Here is a 22,554-nt window from a genome sequence, read left to right on the forward strand (position 1 = left end):
ACCCATAACCTCTCTGATGGAGTTGGCAGGTGACACTTAGACTGCTTCCCACAGTGGTCTGGGCCCCAGAGCCATCCTTGTTCAAATTTCTGACATTATATTAGACCCTCAGAGTACTGGTCCCTATTATAGTGGGAATTCACCAAGTCGAATTGTGGAGTTCCCTTAGACTGGAAGATCCCCAGTCGAGGAGGAATTCCATATCACACCTCCTTATGTGCTGATTCTCTGTTACAAGCCATTCAGAGTTCTGTTTTTTTCAGACTGCTGATCACACCCTCTGTCCTACCCCATGACAACCTCATACACACAGTAATATCCCAAATATGGGAGGAGCCTATGGAAACAGAAAAGAGGCCCGTGTGCTAGGCTAGGATGACTGCCACGGGTGTATATAGAGCACTTGATGCTTTCTTTTTATTCTTTTCTCAATCTCTTTTTTTTCCCCTCCTTTTTTGCTTCATATTAGACTGATTAAGGTTTGATTGTGGGGGTGGGAGCTTGTCCTTTTGTAAATACCTTTTTTTGGTTTGAAGATTAAATATCCTGTTTCTATAGTAATTACCCTTAAAAGTTCATTATGTATTTAAATTAACAAAGTCTGAATTTAAGCAGCATCCACCCACCCTCCACTGCACTGCAGACAAGGACCATACAAGGCTTTAACTTTGATTCCCTCCCCTTTGCCATTGTTGTTTAGTGTTGTCGTTCTTTGTAATATTTATTTTATTTACTTATTTGGCTGCGCCAGGTCTTAGCTGCAGCATCTTTTAGTTGCAGCGTATGAACTATTAGTTACGGCATGTGGGATCTAGTTCCCTGACCAGGGATCAAACCAGGCACTCTGCATTGGGAATGTGGAGTCTTAGCCACTGGACCACCAGGGAAGACCCTGTTGTCTAGTATTCTGTTCCTTTCTGTCATCCGCAAAGCTAGACATTACTGTTTTACACAGACAGAATTTGGTTAGACTTACCATCATAGTGCCAGTTTCCCCATTCACCTTTCCCTTTAACCTGCTGATCTTCCCTCGGGAGTTATTTTTCTTCCTCTTCTTGAAGTGTAACATTTAGAAGATTCCTTAAAGTCTTTTGATGATAAAATGCTCAGGTTTTGATTATCTGAAACTATTTTTACTTAGAGCTTTGCTATTGAAAGATACTTGGGCTCACTACCCAATTCTAGATTGACAGTTAATTTTTCTTAGCCTTTTACAAATGTTTTCCCATTGAATGACCTCTTTTGTTCTGGCAGGTTTACTAAATAGCCCCTTCTATATAGATGGTCTGTCTTTTCTCTCTGGTTGCTTTAAAAATCTTTCTTTTTTAATCTCTTTTTTTTTTTTTTGGATGTGTTGAAATTTCACTACAATATGTCTGGATATAAACTTCTTTTTATTTATCTTGCTTGGTGTATATTGTGCTTCCTATATTTGTAAGTATATTTCCATCAGTCTTGGAAATTTCTCAACCATAATCTATTTAAACATTGCTTCTTCTCTCATATTCTCTAGTCTCTCCATCAAAACTCTAATTAGGCATATGTTAGATTTCTTGTCCTGTCTTCTGTGCCTTTTCATGCTAAATTTTTTTTAGCTCCATGGTAAATTCTGGATAATTTCTTTTTTAAAAAAACTTTTTACTTCATATTGGATTTATATTGGATGAACAATGTTGTGATTGTTTCAGGTGTATAGCAAAGCCATACATATATAAGTATCCATTCTCCCCCAAACTCGCCTCCCATTCTGGATAATTTCTTAAAATACATCTTTCAGTTCATCGGTTCACTTTCATCATTGTCTAATCTACTATTTAAACCATCTATTGTATTGTTTTTCCACTTCAAAAATTAAAGGCTTTACTTGGTTCTTTCTCCAACCTGCCTGACTATTTTTTGATAGTCTCTTGTTCCTGTCTTAATATTTCATCTTTTGGGTCTCTAATGTTTCACACATAATTATTTTATATTCCATAACTGTCTTTTTTCCTGTTATTTTTTATATCCCAGATCTCTGGAGGTCTGAAACTTGTCTGTAGTTATTGTTTACTCCCTGCTAGTGGTTTGTTAAGTGGTATTTTGCTAGTTTTTAATTGTGAGCTCATGTTACGTTGAATGTCATCTTTTGGAATCCTGAGGGCCTTAGTTGGACGTGCTTTCCTCCAGGGATGATCTGTATTTGCTTATGCAGGAATCAGGCATGTTAATGATCTATATACTCCTTTGGTTTCCTTTACTGAATAGAGGATCCACGTTTAATGAGAAATCCTCAGATTTGACCTCCCCATTCTGCTGAAGGACCCAAAGTTTACTCTCCTAATACTGTGTTTGCCTTAGGGTAACTATAGTTTTCCCATCTGCTCACCTTACATTTTTTTCCTGCTCTCTTTTTTTTTCTTTTGGTTTTAACTTACTGACCTTTCTTTCTTTTTGTGGAGGGGAAGGGTGGGAGAGGGAGCAGGAAGCTTTCCTAGTGATTTCTTCAGTTGAACTCAGCAATACATTAAAAAGGATGTTCCAAGTTCAAGTTGAATTTTAGCTGGAGAACCTTTACCAAGGTTCTCCAGCTAAATGAATACCAAGTCATGGTACTGCTGGCAGCAGAAGTGGATGCCACACTTTGTCAGCTTATCCCTAGCCACTAGTGCTATCATAGCTATGGTGTACTTTAACCCAAGGATGTACTTTAACCCCACAGATGGGGAATTTTTATATGCTTGAGGGAAGTGTCAGAAAAACAGAGTATTGTCATTCCCTCAGAGTGTGAGCAGTAGGGTTGGATGAGGGTGGGTCTTTTCTGCAGTTGAGCCTGTGTCAACATTCACCTGGAATTCTGGTGGGGTGGGGGGATTGAATTTTTACAGGGTGATGTTGTAGGTCTGGAGCGAGGCGGGGGAAAGACGGAGGTGATGGTGACCGAAGGTGTGACTACAGTTGCCTACACCCTGGATGAGGGCCTTATTGAGTTTGGAACAGCCATTGATGACGGCAACTACACCCGGTGAGACATGAGGCTGATAACCAGCACGGTGGTGGGGAAGTCTGGGTCTGAGGACCTGCCTGAGGTAGACAGCAAAACCAGCCATGTCTGAAAAGGACCTGGTGGTCCTGGGAGATTAGACAAAAAGGGCAAATAATTGCCTCCCCCATCCTCTTGCTGCCCCATCGCCAATATTCCTTAGTGTCTTCCTGACCTTGGACTCATTCCTTGTGCTTTGCTTCCTTCCCTCTGCAGGGCCACAGCCTTCTTGGAAACTCTGGAAATGACCCCAGAAACAGAAGCAATGTGGAAAACCTTGAGTAAGCTGTCACTGGAAGCAAAGCAGCTACACATTGCTGAGAGGTGAGCCGGGCTGTGGAACCCAGGTGCCAGGCAGCTCACAGGGAGAGATGGCCGCACAGTGTCTTCCCTGTGGGCTGCTCCTCCCCAGGGTTGGGGCACCTCTTGCCTTCCCATGCCAACAGATGTCATGGAACCCTTCCACAGTGCAGTTATTCCAAACATCCTCCCATCCTAGAGTATGAGAGTATGGCTTTTATTTATTTTTTAAAATTTTTATTGGTCTATAGTTGCTTTACAGTGTTGTGTTAATTTCTTGCTGAACAACAAAGTGAATCAGGCATTCATACACATATACATATATCCCCTTTTTATAGATTTCCTCCCCATATAGGTCACCACAGAACACGGAGTAGAGTTCCCTGTGCTGTACAGTGGGCTCTCATTAGTTATCTGTTTGATTAGATACATTCGTAGTGTATATATGTCAATCCCAATCTCCCACTTCATCCCATCCCCTCTTCTTCCTTTGGCAACCATAAGTTTGTTCTCTGCAACTGAGACTATTTCTGCTTTGCAAATAAGTTCATCTCTACCATTTTCTAGATTCCAAATATAAGCGATGTTGTATGATATTTGTTTTTATCTGACTTCCTATAAGAGTATGTCTTTTATTGTTTTCACTCCCCCACCTTGTAACTAGGTGCTGCTTCCAAGTGTTTAACGCTCCTACCCTACAATCTATGTGTTGATGTGTATATTCCAATAATGTTATAGGAGTGTAATTTACAGGAAAAACATGGGACTCCAGACTCTCCTGTTTCAAATCTTGATTCCATTTACCAACTGTGTAACTTTAGAGAGATTAACTTAACCTTCTCAAGCCTTGGCTTCTCCATTATGAGGATAATAACAGTATTCACCTTGCAGTATGGTAAAGAAGAGTGGCAGAGTGGCAGTGATAGGGGAGACTCAATGAAAGGATCCGTGCAAAGGGCACAGACCAGAAATGCTCATTAAATGTCAGCTGTGTGGCTTTGGCAAAGATTCATCCTTGGTCCCTTTTATCCCATCCCCCCACAGCTAGACTCACTTCAAGTCATAGGGACAATAAGCCAGGGTCTTTATAACGTACCCCAAATCTCTTAGTTGTTCAACCCTACTGTCTCCACCCTAGAACAGACCACCACCATCTCCTGCATACAGTGGTGCAAAAACCTCTTAATTAGGCTCTTAATTAATTAGAAACTGCTACTTAGACCCCTACAATCCTTAGAACCATAGCAGCTATGGGAATTTTTTAAAAACATAAGTTAGATCATTTTCTTGCTTGTGCTTTGTATAAAACACAAACTCCTAAGGCCCCACAAGCTTTGACCCCGCTTCCTTCTCATATCAGGTACTTGCCCATTAGTCTCCAGCCACACAGGCATCCTTTGTCCCTTTGAGCACACCAAGCTCACTCCTGCCTTGGGCCCTTTATACTAGCTTCTCCCTCTGCCTGGAGTAATTTTCCTCCATCTTGCCATGATGGGCTCTTTCTTGGATTCAGGTCTCAGCTCAGATGACAGCTCCTGGAACAGGCCTTCTCTGACAACCAACTTAAATAGTCCCCTCAGTTTCATTTTCCATTATTTCAATTAATCTTTGTTTATTTGTTTGCTAATTATCTGTTTCCACTAGAAAGTAAGTTCCCTGAGAGCCAGGCCCTCATCTTTGTTTTTGTGTCCCCAGTGGCAAGAACAAGTGCCTGGCATATAACGATGCTCATCGTATATCTGCTAAACCAATGAATTAATTATGATTCTATAATAATATTGTTATTGTTATTGCTTCCATACTTTAGGTGCTTTTCTGCTCTGGGACATGTTGCAAAAGCTCGGTTCCTCCATGAAACCAATGAGATTGCAGATCAAGTGTCTCGGGAATATGTAAGTATTCTCCTGATTCGTTCACTTTTTTGAGCTGAGATTTCTCTTGGCACTCAGACCCACGACTCTTAGCTTTCCAGCCATGGCTAATTTCCTCTACCCTGCCCTCCCCATCGCCACCTTCAAGTCAGGCCATTTTGGAGTTGTTTGCCAACCTCAAGCCTCTAAGCCCCAAGTTTTTCAGCTTCCTAAGCCTTTAGCCTCCACATCTCTCTGACCTTCCTGTCTCCACTTACACAGACAGAATTGTTCGTGGGCACCAACAGAATAACCAGAACCTTCTTTTTTCCCACAGGGTGGAGAAGGAACAGATTTTTATCAGGTCCGAGCACGACTAGCCATGCTGGAGAAGAACTACAAGCTGGCGGAAATGATCTTCTTAGAACAGGTAATAGGAGCAGAGGAGCTGGATGGAAGAGGGAATCAGAGAGGAAAAAAGTGAAGCAAACTCAGAGGAAGAATGAGCACTGGTCAGCTGGGCTATCAGAGGCCTGGAGAGAAACTTTAAAAAGGTTTATACAGTGAATTTCACTGCTCCATAATTTCCTCCTCTGGGTTCATTCTGACAATCACTTCTTTACTTCATAGAAAGTCTACCATCTCCCTTTGTTCTCCACAATTCTTGTGCATGGAGATAGATCCCAATTTTGTGAGGCCCAATGCTTATTCAGTTTGAGAAGCCTTCTTTAAGAAAAGTTGCTTTGGAAGGAGCCTGTGCAAATAAGGTGCCCTGAAGCTTATGCTTCTTTTAGTTTCATACTAAGGATGAAGCTTTCAACCCACACAGACTGGCATCTCAGCCAGGCTGAGGAGCGCTTGCTAATTTCTGATCCTCGTGTCTTCCTGGTGTCCCTCCTCCCTCTGCCCGGCCTCCCCTAGAACGCCGTTGAGGAGGCCATGGACATGTACCAGGAGCTACACCGCTGGGATGAATGTATCGCTGTGGCTGAGGCCAAGGTACCGGTTCTGTCTTCCCCACAGTTGTTCAGAACTAGGGCCCACCAGTATCAGAAACCCCTTCTTGTCAAGGAGGCTGCAGGAGCTGGAACAGTGTTGGGGCTGGACCTCATAGTGCGGGGAGTTGGGCCGCTGGTGACTGGGAGGATTTCGGCTGTTACAGTGGGATTGGACATGATGGGAAGCAGCGGGGCAGGAAGGAGGGGCGTGACTCCTGGTTCTCTTCTGCTGCATGTCAGGGGCACCCAGCCCTAGAGAAGCTGCGTCGGGGTTACTACCAGTGGCTGATGGACACACAGCAAGAGGAGCGGGCAGGCGAGCTTCAGGAGAGCCAAGGGGATGGGCTAGCAGCCATCAGCCTCTACCTCAAAGCTGGGCTCCCCGCCAAGGCTGCTCGGCTGGTGCTGAACCGAGAGGAACTGCTGGCCAACACGGAGCTGGTGGAGCACATCACTGCTGCCCTGATCAAGGGCGAGCTGTATGAACGGGTACCCTGGCTTCCAGTTCCCATCCCGTAGCCCCCAGGGCTCAGTGCCCTCTCCTACGCAGTGGTGTCTTGGAGTGCACAGCCCTCCCTGAGTGCTGGCTGAATCCTCCACGCTGGGGACTGACAGTTGATTTTTGTGTAGTAGGGGTGTCTTTGAAGTAACATGGGATGTGTTAACAGGCAGGTGATCTCTTTGAGAAGATTCGAAATCCACAGCGGGCTCTGGAGTGCTACTGTAAAGGCAGCGCATTCATGAAAGGTACTGGCCAGTCCACAGTATTGCGGACTCCTGCCTTAACAGTCCCCTGACACCTGGCTTCAGGGATCCCCCATCCCTCCACTTCTCTCTTGTACTCCACGCCTCACTTCTCTGCCTCATGGTACCCGAAGCCTGCACTGAATGCCCTCTCTGTCTCCGGCAGCGGTGGAGCTGGCTCGGTTGGCATTCCCAGTGGAAGTGGTGAGACTAGAGGAGGCGTGGGGGGACCACTTGGTGCAGCAGAAGCAGCTTGATGCGGCCATTAATCATTACATCGAAGCCAGGTGTGGTGGTCCAGGGGTGCAGAGGGCATTTGGACATGAGGTGAGAGGTGATGGGACAGCAAGGGCACCAAGGCCTCACTAAAACAAGGGAGATCCCCAAATGTGGGTTGGTGTATGCTTGAGGCATCTCTACCTCCATCCATTTTCCTCTTTCCTCATATACATTTATCCCTTTTCCAACTATGCCAGGTGCTCCATTAAAGCAATTGAGGCTGCCCTGGGTGCCCGCCAGTGGAAGAAGGCAATTTATATATTAGATCTGCAGGACCGGAACACTGCGTCCAAATACTATCCTCGTGTGGCCCAACACTATGCATCGCTGCAGGAGTATGAGGTGAGGGACAGCCCCTTTCTGCAGCATGAAGCAGTATAGTACAGGAGGATGAGGAGAGAGCCCAGAAGGACCACCTCACTAGATCCTTCTTACTGGGGCCCAACAGTGTCACCACCCTAAATGAAACACACCACCGTTTCATTCTGACATGACACAGAACCCTCTCCCAGACATATAAAGCAGGTCTCTAGCATGAGAGATGCTTCAAGAATAACTTCAACATTAGCAGATGCAAACTATTATATATAGGATGGATAAACAAGGTCCTATTGTATAGCACAGGGAACTATATTCAATATCCTGTAATAAACCATAGTGGAAAAGAATATATATATATATGTGTGTGTGTGTATATATATATATAAAACTGAAGCGGAAGTTAACACAACATTGTAAATTAACTATACCTCAATAAAATTTTTTTAAATTAAAAAAAAAAGAGTATCACCAACATATTTACAGTATAGAATCATCATGGACTGCAAAAACATGAGGCCATCTTAAGTTCAGTTCAGCCACTCAGTTGTGTCCAACTCTTTGCAACCCCACGGACTGCAGCACACCAGGCCTCCCTGACAATCACCAACTCCTGGAGTTTACTCAAACTCATGTCCATTAAGTTGGTAATGCCATCCAACCATCTCATCTCCTTCTCCTCCTGCCTTCAATCTTTCCCAGTATCAGGGTCTTTTCCAGTGAGTCAGTTCTTTGCATCAGGTGGCCAAAGTATTGGAGTTTGAGCTTCAGCATCAGTCCTTCCAATGAATATTCACGACTGATTTCTTTTAGGATTGACTGCTTGGATCTCCTTGCAGTCCAAGGGACTCTCAAGAGTCTTCTCCAACACCACAGTTCAAAAGCATCAAAGAAAGTTCAAAAGCTTTCTTTATATTCCAACTCTCACATCCATACATGACTACTGGAAAAACCATAGCTTTGACTAGACAGACCTTTGTTAGCAAAGTAATCTTAAACTCCCACTGTATTGTCCTCATACTGTTTGGGGCTGGTCTTTTATCGAAACAGAAGAAAGCCTGAGACACCTACAGTCACCTTGTCTTCTCTGTGACTGTACGCTAATGGAGTTCCAGGCTCTGCTCCCTCCCAGCTGAAGTTTGTTCTTTCCTCCTCCAGGCTGCTTTCACTCTGTCACTCTGACCTTGTGCCTCTCCCTGTCTCACCTGCAGATTGCGGAAGAGCTCTACACTAAGGGAGACCGGACGAAAGACGCCATAGACATGTACACCCAGGCTGGCCGCTGGGAGCAAGCCCACAAGGTGGGCAATGGGTGACATTCATGAGAAGAGAATGCTACCTTCATGGCTGTGTTGTCCCTTCCCCTAGTCGCTAATCTCCCCACTTCACTGGGCTCCCTGCAAGCCAAGGAAGAGTACCAGAGTACGGTCTGGGTAACTGATGCCTAGCCAAAAGGAAAGGCAAGGATCGTGAGAGGCTCTAGTTCCCAAACCTGCAATTCTGAAGAGAGCAGATGGCCTTGGGAGCTGGGAATCTGAAATACCTCTGCTGGAGCTCTAGTTACACTGGTAACTGTTCTCGTTCATGCTCCCAGAGCCCAGTGGGTGCAATAGGAGTAAGTTAGTGGGATCGGGTGCCCCCACCCAGCACAGGGCATCTCTGACCCTCCTGCCTTAGCAGAATGTAGTTCTTACTCTGCTCCTTATGGACTCGGGATCCCTGAGCTGAGTAGGAGAGTGGCAATAACCAAACTCCTGTGCTTATTGGGAAAGTTCAGAGTTCTTGTGAAAACAGACTTCCTTGAAGAAACCCCACTTCCCTGTCCACTCTGTGTTGCCCTCTGCTTCCCTTGGGAATTAGTGCCTGAGGCTGCCCTGACCCTCTGTGTCTGCACAGCTGGCCATGAAGTGCATGAGACCAGAAGATGTCTCGGTGCTGTACATCACTCAGGCTCAGGAGATGGAGAAGCAGGGCAAGTACCGAGAGGCTGAAAGGTGAGCCATGGCCCCAGGAGAGGTGTAGCGGGATACGGGGCTTGAGGGCTGGGGTCTGCAGATATATGCCCTCTGCCCAGAAGACAGGGACAGAATCCCTTAGGAACGACTCTTACAGCAGGAATCTGGGTCTAGGAGGCCACAGGTGTTTCTCCTGTCCCCAGGCTATATGTGACCGTGGAAGAGCCTGATCTTGCCATCACCATGTTCAAAAAGCACAAGTTGTATGATGATATGATCCGCTTAGTAGGGAAGCACCACCCAGACCTCCTCAGTGACACACACCTGCATCTGGGCAAGGTGAGCCCTTCTCCTGCTGCTGCCCATTTCTCCCCCAAAGAGGCTCCATCTGCCCTTCTCCCCATCCTGACTTGCCTCTCCTTCCCCAGGAGCTGGAGGCCGAGGGCCGACTCCAGGAGGCTGAGTATCACTACCTTGAGGCCCAGGAGTGGAAGGCGACAGTGAACATGTACCGGTCCAATGGGCTTTGGGAAGAGGCTTACCGGGTAAGGAGGTCTTCACCTTACTGGGTAAGGATGTACAGGGTCCTTCCAACCTGCTTTCCCACGCTCAAGTAACTGTCTAATTTTAAACTGGTCGTGGGTGTCTTTGAAAAAAGTCCACACCTACACACAAAATTTCACATACAATTTTAATGGTTTGTGAACGACCTGAAATCCATCCTTGGACCCTAATCAGGTTAATAGAGCTGAAATTTAGCCCTCTTCCTACTGCTCTGGAGAGGTACCTGATCTTTTTCCAAGCTGAGGTCAAGTCAGAGATGACAAGGGAGCAGCCATGTACCCCTGTGTTGGAGGGTTGCCAAGGGGCTTTGCTTTTCAGGTGGCCAAGGCTCATGGAGGAGCTAATGCCCACAAACACGTGGCCTATCTGTGGGCGAAAAGCCTAGGAGGAGAGGCTGCCGTGAGACTGCTCAACAAGCTGGGACTCCTGGAAGCTGCTATTGACCATGCTGCTGACAACTGGTGAGGCCCCAAGCCTTCTCTCTGGGGGCCCCATTCCAGACAGCCTCTATATAGAGAAAGAAAATTGATGTATAACTTAAAAGCATTTCTAGAGGCTGAAGCAAGAGTGAAGAAATGTGGTAAGGAGAGATCCTTGGAAGAGCTTGATAGAGAGGCAAGAATGAATTAGTAATTCTGCTCCTGTTCCCCTGGGGGCTCAGAAGGGTGTTTAATCTTTGGCTGTTCTAAGGAGAAAGGAGGAAAGAGAACAATTTTTAAAGCTAAAATGCTCTAAGCCTGTAATTTACTGCTGAGTAATGTGTGATGTGAGTAAAGTGTAGGTCTCTCCAGTGGCTCAGATGGTAAAGAATCTACCTGCAATACAGGAGACTTGGTTTTGATCCCTGAGTTGGGAAGATTCCCCTGGAGAAGGAAATGGCAACCTACTCTAGTATTCTTGCCTGGAGAATCCCATGGATAGAGGAGCCTGGTGGGCCACAGTCTATAGGGTCAGAAAGAGCTGGACATGACTGAGCAACTAAGCAATACACACACAATGGAAATGTGATTCCATTAAATGCAAAATGAGCTTTTCTTTTTTTTAATTAAGTTAAATTATTAATTTTTTGAAGTGTAGTTGATTTACAATATTTGTTTCAGGTGTCCCACGTGGTGATTCAGTATTTTGTATAGATTATACTCCATTTAAGGTTATTATAAAACATTGGCTGTGTTCCCTGTGCTGTGTAATGTATCCTTGTAGTTTATTTATACCGAGTAGTTTGTACCTCTTAATCTCCTTATCCGTCTTACCCTTCCCCCTTTTCCTCTCCCCACTGGTAACTACTGGTTTGTTCTCTATATCGGTGAGTCTGTTCCTGTTTTGTTATTTTCATTTGTTTGTTTCATTTTTTAGATTTCATATATAAGTAATAACCTATAGTATTTGTCTTTGTCTGACTTATTTTACTAAGCATAATATCTTCCTAGTCCATCCATGTTGTTGGAAATGGCAAATTTTCATTTTTTATGACAGAGTCGGACACGACTGAGCGACTGAACTGAACTGAAGTGAACTGAATATTCATGTGTGTGTGTGTGTGTGTGTGTGAGACATCTTCTTTATTAATTTATCTGTTGATGGACACTTGGTTGCTTCCATATCTTGGCTATTGCAAATAATGCTACTCTGAACATTGGGGTTCCTGTATCTGTAGTGTTTTTGTTTTCTTCAGCTATATACCCAGGAGTATAATTGTTGGATCTTATGGTAGTTCTGTTTTTCAGTTTTTTGAGGAACCTCCATACTGTTTTCCATAGTGGCTACACCAAATTATATTCCCACCAACATTTCATAAGGGTTCCCTTCTCTCCATATCCTCACCAGCATTTGTTATTTGTAGATCTTTTTTGATGATAGCCATTCTGACAGATGTGAGTTGTTATCTCATTGTGGTTTTGACTTGCATTTCTCTGATGATTATTGCTGTTAAGCATCTTTTCATGTTTTCATGTTAGCAATCTGTATATCCTCTTTTGGCAAACATCTATTCAAGACTTCTGCCCAAAAGCGAGGTTTTCTTAAGCAAATTTTAAGAACACCAGTAGGAATCCTGCAATGAGTCAAATTGCTCTGGGTGGTTTTACTTGTTTCCGGAAGATTGTTTTCCTGCTAGTGCAGATGTGGCTCTGTGGGAGGTGGTGGAAGCACCAGGGGTCCTTCCTGCCTGTTGGTATTGCACTCTCTGTGCTTCTCTTATCATTTTGTTGATTTTTAAAAATCTGCCCCTTTTCTTCCCCTCAATCTGTGCCCTCCGTTTCTCTTCTCTTATAAAAGGAAGTATAGTGTAGACAAACCTTGTTTGGACCTCCCATTTCAGCTCCTTTGAATTTGCTTTTGAACTCTCCCGGCTGGCCCTCAAGCACAAAACCCCTGAGATCCATCTCCGATACGCTATGTACCTGGAGGATGAGGTATGGATGTGGTTCTTCCCCATTGCTTTTGACTCTGACCACAGAGCCCTCCTTCCCATGCCCTGGTCCACTCCTGCCAGGCATTCAGATCTCCTGTCTCACGGCTGCCTGGGGTGCCAGTCTCGTCCTCATCGTGTATGGCTGTTTCCCTCTCCCTCCAGGGAAAATTTGAAGAGGCTGAAGCTGAATTTATCAAGGCTGGTAAACCCAAGGAAGCAGTCCTCATGTGAGTTACCCCACAAATTCCCTAATCCTGTCCTCCCAGACTCAGCCCCAGGGCCTCTCGTTGTCATTTTCACCTTCATCTAAACCTAGTACCAATAACTCTTATCCCCCCTCAGTGACACGGTTGTTTGCCTCTCATCATTGAGGCCTCAGTCCTATACGCAGCCTCCTCTCTGTCCTCATCTGGAAACAGGTTTGTCCATAACCAGGACTGGGAGGCAGCTCAGCGTGTGGCCGAGGCCCATGACCCTGATAGTGTCGCCGAGGTGCTCGTGGGGCAGGCTCGGGGGGCCTTGGAGGAGAAGGACTTCCAGAAAGCAGAAGGGCTGCTGCTTCGGGCCCAGAGACCAGGCCTGGCCCTCAATTACTATAAGGTGGGGCAGCAGATTCAGGGGAGGAATCCCATGAGGAAGGGTGAGAGGTAGGAGAGCCCATAGCACACTACAATGAACCCTGTGTTTGAGAAGGTTAACCCTGGGGAAGGGGGAAGAGCAGAGGGAAGGAGGAAAAGAGGTCCAAGGACCCAGGGACCAGTGGGCTATAGTGGTGGGCCTGTGTGCAGTGGGAAGCTGTCATGCCATCCTGATACCTGGAAATCTGAGCAGGAGGCCGGACTATGGAGCGATGCCCTGCGGATTTGCAAGGACTACGTGCCCGGCCAGCTGGAGGCACTGCAGGAAGAGTATGAACGGGAAGCTACCAAGAAAGGGGCCAGGTATGAAGCCAGGGCTCCAGGAAAGAATGGGGCCAGGTATGAAGCCAGGGGACCAGGAAATGTTGGCAGGACTGAGGGTGGGTCAGAAGGTGCACACAGGCTCAGCCACACTGCCCCTTCCCTGTCCTGGTCACAAGGGCTCTCGTCCACACAGGGGCATGGAGGGTCTGGTGGAACAGGCTCGACAGTGGGAACAGGCTGGAGAGTACAGCCGTGCAGTCGACTGCTACCTCAAAGTGCGGGACGCAGGAAGCAGCAGCCTGGTGGAGAAGTGCTGGCTGAAGGTGAGGTGCCACACCCGCCGGGCTCTGCTCCCCGCCTCCATTCACACCCAGCATTCCTTCTCAGTCATTCAGCGTTTTCCTCCCGTGTCTTTGTTTTCAGTCAGGTAGCAGGTGTCTACTGAGTGCCTGATGGATACTAGACCAGAATCTATGAAGGCTATAAAAAGGGATATAAAACAGAACCCGGAGAGACAGACATTGGGGGAAGGTAGACTAACACATGGCTCAGTTGGTTAATACTGCAACTTAGTGAAGACGGAAGTTCACTAGTGAAGTTCAAGTAGAGTTCAGAGAAGAGCGAGATCTCTGTGGCCTGGAGGGGTCAGGAAGGCCTTGTGAGGGAAGAGTAGGCCTAGGGCCAGAGTTGGAAGGGCAAATCCAGACCCTGAAACTGGGCCAGATGGAGGCTGTGAGAAAAGCAGAGGCCCCTCCTCCACTCAGCAACTCCTGAAAAAAAGCCTCTGGCAGATTAAGCCAAGCTAGTATGTTTCATCAATTCTAAGATGGATTCTTAGGGTCTTTGTGATGGGGATACATGTATATTTTAATGATGTGCCTCAGATGCAGAGAAATAGGGTATTAGAAGTTATGAAGGGGTGAGACTGATCAGTCCCTGAAAATGTTGTGCAGATGCCCCTGCAGAATTTCCCAAAAGTTTGTGAGGCCTTGTCATTGAATAGTCCCTTGAAGTTGGAAGGGAAGGAAGTAGAAAGGACTGAGGTTGGTTTTGAGAGTTTAGCAAGTTTTATCAGGTATTAAGCATCTGCAAGCTGGAATCAAGATTGCTGGCAGAAATATCAATAACCTCAGATATACAGATGACACCACCCTTATGGCAGAAAGCAAAGAAGAACTAAACAGCCTCTTGATGAAAGTGAAAGAAGAGAGTGAAAAAGCTGGCTAACACTCAACATTCAGAAAACTAAGATCATGGGATCCCGTCCCATCACATCATGGCAAATAGATGGGGAAACAATGGAAACAGTGACAGACTTTATTTTGGGGGGCTCCAAAATCACTGCAGCCATGAAATTAAAAGATGCTTGCTCCTTGGAAGAAAAGCTATGACCAACCTAGACAGCATATTAAAAAGCAGAGACATTACTTTGCCAACAAAGGCCCATCTAGTCAAAGCTATGGTTTTTCTAGTAATCATGTATGGATGTGAGAGTTGGACTATAAAGAAAGCTTTTGAACTTTCTTTGATGCTTTTGAACTGTGGTGTTGGAGAAGACTCTTGAGAGTCCTTTGGATTGCAAGGAGATCCAAGCAGTCAATCCTAAAGGAAATCAGTCGTGAATATTCATTGGAAGGACTGATGCTGAAGCTCAAACTCCAATACTTTGGCCACCAGATGTAAAGAACTGACTTATTTGAAAAGATCCTGATGCTGGTAAAGATTGAAGGCGGGAGGAGAAGGGGATGACAGAGGATGAGATGGTTGGATGGCATCAGTGACTCGATGTACATGAGTTTGAACAAGCTCCGGGAGTTGGTGAAGAACAGGGAAGCCTGGCATGCTGCAGTTCATGAGGTCGCAAAGAGTCGGACATGACTGAGCGACTGAACTGAACTGAAGCATCTGCTGTACCTTACTCTAGGGCATTATTTACCCAGGTCTGTGCATGACTATACCTTCTTTAGGTGGGCTTTCTGGATGGGAGCACTATAAGCCTTGAAGGGTTTGGCAGGTAAAGAAGAAAGGCAAGAACAGGTGGGGAAAGACCAGGAGGATTCACATAGACTATAGCTGAAGTAGACTCTGTGGAAGTTAAAATCTGGTGAGGATGTCAGCATCACAGCATAAACAGAGTGAGCTCATGGAACACTTGGATTTGTAGAATTACTGAGTTTTATGGTTGAAAGGGGTCTCCAAAGTCATCTAAACCAACACCATCCAGTAGAAATACAATGCAGGTCACAAAGGTCTAAGTCATATATGTAGTCTTAAAATTTTCTAGTAGCCACACTGAAATAAGTGTAAAGAAAAAGGTGAAAATAATTATATTCTGCTTAACCTATTATACCAAAACTATTATCAATATTTCAACACAAAATCAATATAAAAATCTATCAAGGTCGTCTACATTCCTTTTTTCATACTAAGTCTTTGAAATATGTGAGGTTACAGCACATCTCAGGACTAGCCACATGTGACTCGTGGCTGCTGTTCTGGACAGTATGAATCTAGACCAACCATCACTCTGATGGGTGAAGAAACTGAAACTCAGAAATGCCCAACACAGGCTGCCACCGCGGGCGCCCCCGCCTCCCCCGCACGGCTCCCCTCCCCGCCGCGCGCCACCCCTCCCCAGCCCGGGAGTTCGCGCGGCCTCGGGCCCCGAGAGCGGCGGCGGGGGCAAAAAATTAAAAAAAAAAAAAAAGAAATGCCCAACACAAATAGTTGCAGAATGTCCTGGGCTCCTGCTTTAGGGGTTTTTTCTCTACACCATGCCACCAGGGTTCTGTTTGTGACAAAGACCTTGAGAAACCAGTTTGTGAAAGGTGACAGAACCAAATGCAGTGCTCTCAGGCAGCAGTGAGTGTCTGAAAGAGGAAGAGCTGAAAGGAACAGATAGGTCCTCTGATGGTCATGTAAAAGCTCTGATGGACCATGAGGCAGAATTTGCCCCAGAGGGTGGAAAGTGAGGGAGAAGGCAAGAAAGTTGGCATCTGGAGGTAAAAATAGAGCAGGTCGAGGACCCCCGGGCAGTATTTGTCTCTCAGCCCACTTCCATCTTCTGCTCAACCCTCAGGCAGCTGAACTCTCCATCAAGTTTCTACCTCCCCCACGTAGTCTGGAAGTAGTTCGGGCTGTGGGACCCCAGCTGATTGGAATTGGAAAGCACAGCGCAGTAAGTAGGGCACTGGGACTGAACAGAAAGATTCTACAGAGATGGGTAGAAGCCGTGTGAAGTCGGGAGGGGGGTCTCCTGGCAGGCTCGGCATGCATTTCTGTTTCCCCAGAGTTCCCAGGAGGGAGAGGCGGGAAGGAGGGGAGAGAGACATCTCCAGTCTCAGATTTTCCCCTGTGTAGGCTGCAGAGCTCTATCTGAACCTGGACCTCGTCAAGGAAGCAATCGATGCTTTCATTGAGGGTGAGGAATGGAACAAGGCCAAGCGTGTAGCTAAGGAGCTAGATCCCCGGTAAGCTCATGACCCCTTCTCACTAGAAATTATTTTACTTCCTTTTGTAAAGACTGGGAGGAAGTTCTCATGGGAAGGGTGTGCTTCTGGGGCTTTGATGTGCGAGCTTTCTGCATGCCTTCACAGGTATGAAGACTATGTGGACCAGTGTTATAAAGAGTTCCTCAAGAGCCAGGGCAAAGTGGACTCGGTGAGACTGGCAGAGGCAGCAGGAGGCGAGCACAGGGAGGCTCAGAGACTTTCCCTCTTCTTCCCTCGTGTAACTGTCTTTTTAACTGGTCCGTAGCTAGTGGGTGTGGACGTGGTGGCTGCTTTGGACCTCTATGTGGAGCAGGGCCAGTGGGACAAGTGCATTGAAACAGCCACCAAGCAGGTACTGGTCCCTTCCTCCCATGCCAGCCCCTCTGGGTATTTCCTCTGACTCCCAACCTGTCCTGGAGAGTATCTCTCTCTCTTCCTCCAAAGGCCAAACCCCAAAGATCCCTAATCAGCATCAGAGAGCTCAGTCTTCACGCTCTGACATCAGGTCAGAGCATGGCATGCACATGCCCTTCGCCTCCTAAACAAATCCATGGCCTCAAGTCAGGACCCCACCCTCACAGCCTGGTCTGACCCCAACCTCCCCCTGCTTTTCCTGCACCCCTCAAACAGAACTACAAGATTCTGCACAAATACGTGGCATTGTATGCAACTCACCTGATCCGGGAGGGTGGCTGTGCCCAGGCACTGGCCCTGTACGTGCAGCATGGAGCCCCTGCTAACCCACAGGTACCAGCCTGCTCCTCAGAGTGAATGTTTCCCCAAAGAAATTCTTACCTTCTCCTCGACAGCTGCTCACACCACTCAGGATCTGTCTTCTCAAAGAATTCCTTCGTTAGAGAGCATTGTGCCTAGAGACTCCGCCCAGGCTCTTCTGAACTGTACAGCCTCTCTGGAGGATTTACCCTCTGAAGGCTAACACAGGAAACAGTCTTTCAGAGCTGAGCCCTGCACACACCTTGAGGGCCTGACTAACTTCCTCCAGAGTGTGAACACCCCTCTCCTGTCTGAGCAGCACAGCTCTCCGGGTGTTATGCCGTTAACACTGTGACTGTGCATTCACAGTCACACATCTGCCCACACCCACAGAGCACCAGTTAGGAAGAGATGGGTGTTTTCTTACCCTCCTTCTTTCTCTTCCCTGAAACACAGCACTTTCTCCAGCAGCGTCCCACAGCTCCTCCACATGCCATTTCCAGCCCGGTTTTCTTCTTTGGCCCCACTCCCCTTTTCTCTCGTAGTTGTATTCCTCTCGCTCAGCTCCCCTACCCTCTCCGCCTCCAGAACTTCAACATCTACAAAAGGATCTTCACTGACATGGTGAGCTCTCCTGGGACCAACAGTGCTGAGGCCTATCACAGCTGGGCTGACCTCCGGGATGTCCTCTTCAACCTGGTGAGGAAGCCAGGCGGGCAGCAGAGCTGGAGGGCTGCTCGGGCCACCTGGCCCTGCCCTCGTCTCTCCCTTCACACCCAGACTCACCCTTGAGCTCTGCCTTCCTCTGGGCAGCCATCCATTGACCACTCTGGCCCTCCCTGGCACTCCTCTGACCCCCGACCCAGGCTGTGTGCTCTTCCCACTCTAGTGTGAAAACCTGGTGAAGTCCAGTGAGGCCAACTCTCCAGCCCACGAGGAGTTCGAGACCATGCTGTTGATTGCTCACTACTACGCCACCCGCTCTGCAGCCCAGAGCGTCAAAGAGCTGGTGAGATGGAGCAGGGAGGGGCACTGAGCTTCACATGCGTGAACCTGAATGAATGCAAGTTCAGGACAGTCTCAAGCTTGGCCCACTTCTCCCCTAGTCTCTTTTCCATTTAAAGAAATCTTTAGCCCTTGCTGAGATGGTTTCCTTTCTGCATCCCTTTGACCTTCTTAGGGCTCTGTGCCCACACAGCTCCAGCCTCCTTATGCTCAAACATTCTAATTCCATGATTTCTACATTGACCTCTTATAAAAGATACATACTTTTAGCTTATTCATGATACTATATTGAGTTACTGTAGTTGGATGATGGAATTCTAGAGGTGGGAGGAAATAACCTAGGCCTAGTTCTCTTGTGCAGATGAAAAAAGCTCAGACCATGACTCAGAGCAATTTAATATTGATCGTTGATCTTCTGGTTCTATGGCTGCTTTAGTTATAAGATCATTAGTCTGGTAGTTCAGTCACTATAGGGCCAGAATCATAATGCTTTAATCCACAGGAAACTGTAGCTGCCAGGCTTTCTGTTTCACTCTTGCGTCACACCCAACTACTACCTGCAGATAAGGCCTTCTATGAAGCAGGCACTGCTGCCAAGGTGAGCAACGGGGCCAACCCAGGGTGGGGCCGAGGAGAGAAGGAAGAAAAGTTGGAAGGTAGACTGTCCCAGCTGCTCAAGTTAGAGCAGAGCTGAGTGTGGGCTGATGTGGTGGAGGATATCATTTTCCTCCATCTTCCTGGATTCTCCCCCCTGCATCCTGGAAAAACAACAGCCAAGGCCAGCTGCTCACTCCTACTGACATTTCTCTGTTACAGGCAGTTGGCTGGGAGAACATGGCCTTCATCTTCCTCAACCGCTTTTTGGATCTGACTGATGTGAGTAGGGCAGTTGTGCCCAGAAGTTGCAAGGTTTGGCCTGTCACAAGCTGTGCCCATCTCATGGCTGCCCGCTCTGCCACAGGCAATTGAAGAAGGGACCCTGGATGCCCTTGACCACTCTGACTTTCAGGACACAGACATTCCCTTTGAGGTGCCACTCCCAGCCAAGCAGCACGTCCCGGTAAGGGCACAGAAACAGGAGGCCTCTCGAGCATGACTGCACTGGAAGGGAGGACACTCTTAAGGATGGTCCTCCCAACACTCTGATGGCATCAGACAGCGATGTCTTTGGAGGGGCCCCAGCTCTCACTATCCCTTCAGTGAAAGTAGAAGCAGAGGAAAAAGCTAAGGCTGCAATTGGCCGCCAGTGCAAGGAGTTTCATTCGTGGGTGAAAGATGGTACATGGGATGACAGCTTAGCAAACCCCTTCCTTACCACCCTCCACTTGCCCTGCCCTGCGTGAAGCTGCTCGGTTCTTCCCAGGAGGCTCAGCGAGAAGAGGTTCGAGACTGGGTTCTCACAGTCTCAATGGACCAGCGGCTGGAGCAGGTTCTACCTCGGGATGAGCGTGGGGCCTACGAGGCTTCCCTGGTGGCGGCCAGCACTGGAGTTCGGGCCCTGCCCTGCCTCATTACAGGTACAGAACCCTAGAGCACCATATTCTGTGCTGGGTGGAAAGGAGGGGGAAACAGCAGGATCAAGATCCTGTTTTACTGTGATTCAGTAAAGGATGCAGAAGACAAGAACATCCTACTTTCTGCCCCTCACTTGCTCTTTGTTATTCCCTCTCAATCCCTCTCACACTCCAATTCATCTTTTTTCTCCCTCCAACCCCCAGGATACCCCATTCTGAGGAACAAAATTGAATTTAAGCGGCCAGGGAAGGCAGCTAACAAGAAGAACTGGAACAAGTTCCTTATGGCTATCAAGGTTAGAGAGGAAGGCTTGAGGGCTGAGGGCAGGGAGAACACTGAAGACCAACCAGCACCAACCACTGGGGTGGTGTGTATGTGTTGGGGGTGGACTGTCAAGAAGGCAGGTGCAGGCCCCACAGCCTGCTCCCCACACTGAGATGGAGCTGGTTTTCCCTCTATCGGGAATGTTCTTCCCAGTACTGCTGAGTCCCTCTCCTGCTCTTGTTTGCTCACAGACCTCCCACAGCCCCATGTGCCAAGATGTGCTGAAGTTCATCAGTCAGTGGTGCGGGGGGCTGCCCAGCACCAGCTTCTCTTTCCAGTAACTGGGAGAGTCAGTAGGTTCCATCCTTCATTAAAGTCTTGTAAGTAACCGAGACCACTGTATTCTTTGAACAAGGTCACCCCCAACACTAGCCCAGCACCCCTTTCCCCAAAAAGGAAACATAATCAAGTAGAAGAGAGGTCCTTTTATTATAGCTGTTACTATATAAACATATCCTAGGGGTCAATGGAAAACCCTTGTGGACGGAGCCTTCGGACCTGCACCTGCTTGACAGAAGGGAGAGCCTGGTCAGAGGGCCAGCAGCATAGCAAAGGACTCAACCCAGTTCCAGGCGTGCTCCCTACCACTGCCCTTTCCCAGGCCACAGTCCTCCTGGCCCATTACCTGGCCCTAAACCCAACTTTTCTGTGAGGTCCGGATTTCTCGCGTTTGGTCCAGTAGCTGCACATTTTCCTGCCATTTACGTTTAGGAAATTCAAGCTCTGTCAGCTCCTCCAGCTACACAAAAGGGTGGGATTAGTGCTCCAGCCCTCAGTTATATAATCCAGCGTCTCTTCAACACAATCTGTGTAGAATGAGCCCTTCCTGTTCATCTTCCTTACCTGCTCCTGTAGCCCATCCTTCCTACAGGGCCCTACCCCACGCAGGGTGAGTGCAGCCACACAGCAGTAACCAGAGAGAGCAGCCTCGGCTGCAGACATGAACACAGAAGGGATCCAGAGAGCCAAGGCTGTGTCCTAAAAGGTGAAGGAAGGGCGGGAGACAAGGAGAGGAAGTCAGGCAGGAGTGGCAAGTGCGGGTGATTAAAGGGCAGGACCCAGGCTCTGTGGACTGCAAAAAGGCTGAGGAGAGAATTGGACTCACATAGATTTTCGTGGGGTCAAAGGGGCAGTCAGCATGTCCAGACCCCTGGTCCAGCGGTACCAAAGGATCCAGCAGTCCTGGGTGGCAGTCAGCAATAAGACGACGGCCGCCATTGGCCACAGTGAGGGACACAGCGAGGAGGAGGCCCAGGGAGCAGGCAGCAGACAAGAGAAGGTTCACCAGCGCTAGCGCCAGCAGGGCCCAGTGCTGGCAGGGGAAGGAGGTCAGGGTGAGCAGCCTGGGGGGTGGCTGCCTCGCCCACTGACCAGACACCTCGGTTACTCTTATTTGGGGCTCGCTCTCCCACTAAAGACGAAGCTGAATCAGGCGCCTCCCCCCGCCCCCCACCCCCGGCACACACACACACACCCTGCCCGCTTCCCTGGCACCAGGCCTCCTCCTTAAAGCTCCAGAAATCTCACCAATCGTGGGCGAAAAAGATTCCTGGACGCCAAAAGGGCCACAAGTCCCAAGGAAACGCTCTGGAAGAAACGAAACCTGAGGCCCGCACCGCTCGGCGGCCCCCACCGCCCGCGCCCCTGCCCCGGCTCGCCCCGCCCCGCCGCGCTCACCAGCAGCCCTGAGCCCACGGAGATGACATTGGCGGTGGTGTACTCCGGGGTGACGGCGCCGCGGGGGTTGGCCACGTGCCGCAGGACGGTGCCGTGCAGCACGGCCCCCAGCAACAGGTTCACGTGGCCCACCAGGATCAGCGCCAGGCCCACCCGCATGAGCCACCGGGGGCCCCGGGCCGCGTCTGCAAGGCACAGGCGAGGGGCGCGCTGAGCCGGCTGAGGAGCCGGAGGCCACCCCAGGTCGGCCACTGGCCCGAGGGCGGGTCCAGGGTGGGCCCTCGGGGGAAAACAAGGCCGGAGGGGCCGGAAATTACCGAAAGCGCAGAGGCGGCGGCACCTCATCCCGTCCGTCGGCGCTCGCCGCGGGGCAGCTCTTACCTGCCGGCCCTGGCTCCGCCCCCGCGCCCCGGCGGGCTCTGCCCGCCCGGCACACCTGCGGTCCGGCCTCCGCGCCCCCTGGCGGACAGCGGGACACACCACACA

The 22,554-nt window shown here is 48.5% G+C and overlaps 2 protein-coding genes across 7 annotated transcripts in view; one reads left to right on the forward strand and one right to left on the reverse strand.

Annotated features, from left to right (window-relative positions):
* The window catches only part of IFT172 (intraflagellar transport 172), a 36,515-nt gene extending 15,792 nt beyond the window's left edge, over nucleotides 1-20,723 (forward strand). Inside the window, exons 17-48 of the mRNA XM_027555792.1 lie at nucleotides 2,865-3,001; nucleotides 3,236-3,343; nucleotides 5,127-5,211; nucleotides 5,507-5,599; nucleotides 6,091-6,168; nucleotides 6,408-6,656; nucleotides 6,836-6,914; nucleotides 7,078-7,198; nucleotides 7,388-7,532; nucleotides 8,720-8,809; nucleotides 9,405-9,502; nucleotides 9,667-9,802; nucleotides 9,892-10,008; nucleotides 10,346-10,488; nucleotides 12,348-12,441; nucleotides 12,603-12,667; nucleotides 12,860-13,040; nucleotides 13,272-13,381; nucleotides 13,536-13,665; nucleotides 16,422-16,520; nucleotides 16,703-16,812; nucleotides 16,939-17,002; nucleotides 17,099-17,185; nucleotides 17,464-17,580; nucleotides 18,136-18,246; nucleotides 18,437-18,556; nucleotides 19,055-19,150; nucleotides 19,369-19,428; nucleotides 19,514-19,612; nucleotides 19,916-20,069; nucleotides 20,271-20,362; nucleotides 20,583-20,723. Of these exons, the coding sequence (XP_027411593.1) occupies nucleotides 2,865-3,001; nucleotides 3,236-3,343; nucleotides 5,127-5,211; nucleotides 5,507-5,599; nucleotides 6,091-6,168; nucleotides 6,408-6,656; nucleotides 6,836-6,914; nucleotides 7,078-7,198; nucleotides 7,388-7,532; nucleotides 8,720-8,809; nucleotides 9,405-9,502; nucleotides 9,667-9,802; nucleotides 9,892-10,008; nucleotides 10,346-10,488; nucleotides 12,348-12,441; nucleotides 12,603-12,667; nucleotides 12,860-13,040; nucleotides 13,272-13,381; nucleotides 13,536-13,665; nucleotides 16,422-16,520; nucleotides 16,703-16,812; nucleotides 16,939-17,002; nucleotides 17,099-17,185; nucleotides 17,464-17,580; nucleotides 18,136-18,246; nucleotides 18,437-18,556; nucleotides 19,055-19,150; nucleotides 19,369-19,428; nucleotides 19,514-19,612; nucleotides 19,916-20,069; nucleotides 20,271-20,362; nucleotides 20,583-20,672 (3,558 nt within the window). The 3' untranslated portion in view covers nucleotides 20,673-20,723. The remainder of the gene's footprint in view (nucleotides 1-2,864; nucleotides 3,002-3,235; nucleotides 3,344-5,126; nucleotides 5,212-5,506; nucleotides 5,600-6,090; nucleotides 6,169-6,407; nucleotides 6,657-6,835; nucleotides 6,915-7,077; nucleotides 7,199-7,387; nucleotides 7,533-8,719; nucleotides 8,810-9,404; nucleotides 9,503-9,666; nucleotides 9,803-9,891; nucleotides 10,009-10,345; nucleotides 10,489-12,347; nucleotides 12,442-12,602; nucleotides 12,668-12,859; nucleotides 13,041-13,271; nucleotides 13,382-13,535; nucleotides 13,666-16,421; nucleotides 16,521-16,702; nucleotides 16,813-16,938; nucleotides 17,003-17,098; nucleotides 17,186-17,463; nucleotides 17,581-18,135; nucleotides 18,247-18,436; nucleotides 18,557-19,054; nucleotides 19,151-19,368; nucleotides 19,429-19,513; nucleotides 19,613-19,915; nucleotides 20,070-20,270; nucleotides 20,363-20,582) is intronic.
* Nucleotides 20,724-20,801: 78 nt separating this feature from the next.
* KRTCAP3 (keratinocyte associated protein 3) lies at nucleotides 20,802-22,511 on the reverse strand. 6 transcript variants are annotated; one of them, XM_027555803.1, is made up of 7 exons: nucleotides 22,386-22,511; nucleotides 22,069-22,253; nucleotides 21,919-21,978; nucleotides 21,497-21,703; nucleotides 21,235-21,369; nucleotides 21,017-21,130; nucleotides 20,802-20,895 (listed from the first exon to the last, which is right to left on the reverse strand). In XM_027555803.1, exons 1-6 carry the CDS (start codon nucleotides 22,411-22,413, stop codon nucleotides 21,023-21,025), a joined length of 723 nt encoding a protein of 240 aa, XP_027411604.1. In that variant the 5' UTR covers nucleotides 22,414-22,511; the 3' UTR covers nucleotides 20,802-20,895; nucleotides 21,017-21,022. The 6 variants fall into 6 exon arrangements, with proteins under 6 accessions (XP_027411604.1, XP_027411599.1, XP_027411600.1 ...); XM_027555798.1 differs by having other exon boundaries at nucleotides 22,069-22,511; XM_027555799.1 differs by having other exon boundaries at nucleotides 20,802-20,898; nucleotides 22,069-22,511.
* Nucleotides 22,512-22,554: the final 43 nt, after the last annotated feature.

Source organism: Bos indicus x Bos taurus, chromosome 11, assembly GCF_003369695.1.
Source record: "Bos indicus x Bos taurus breed Angus x Brahman F1 hybrid chromosome 11, Bos_hybrid_MaternalHap_v2.0, whole genome shotgun sequence".
Classification (NCBI taxonomy): domain Eukaryota; kingdom Metazoa; phylum Chordata; class Mammalia; order Artiodactyla; family Bovidae; genus Bos; species Bos indicus x Bos taurus.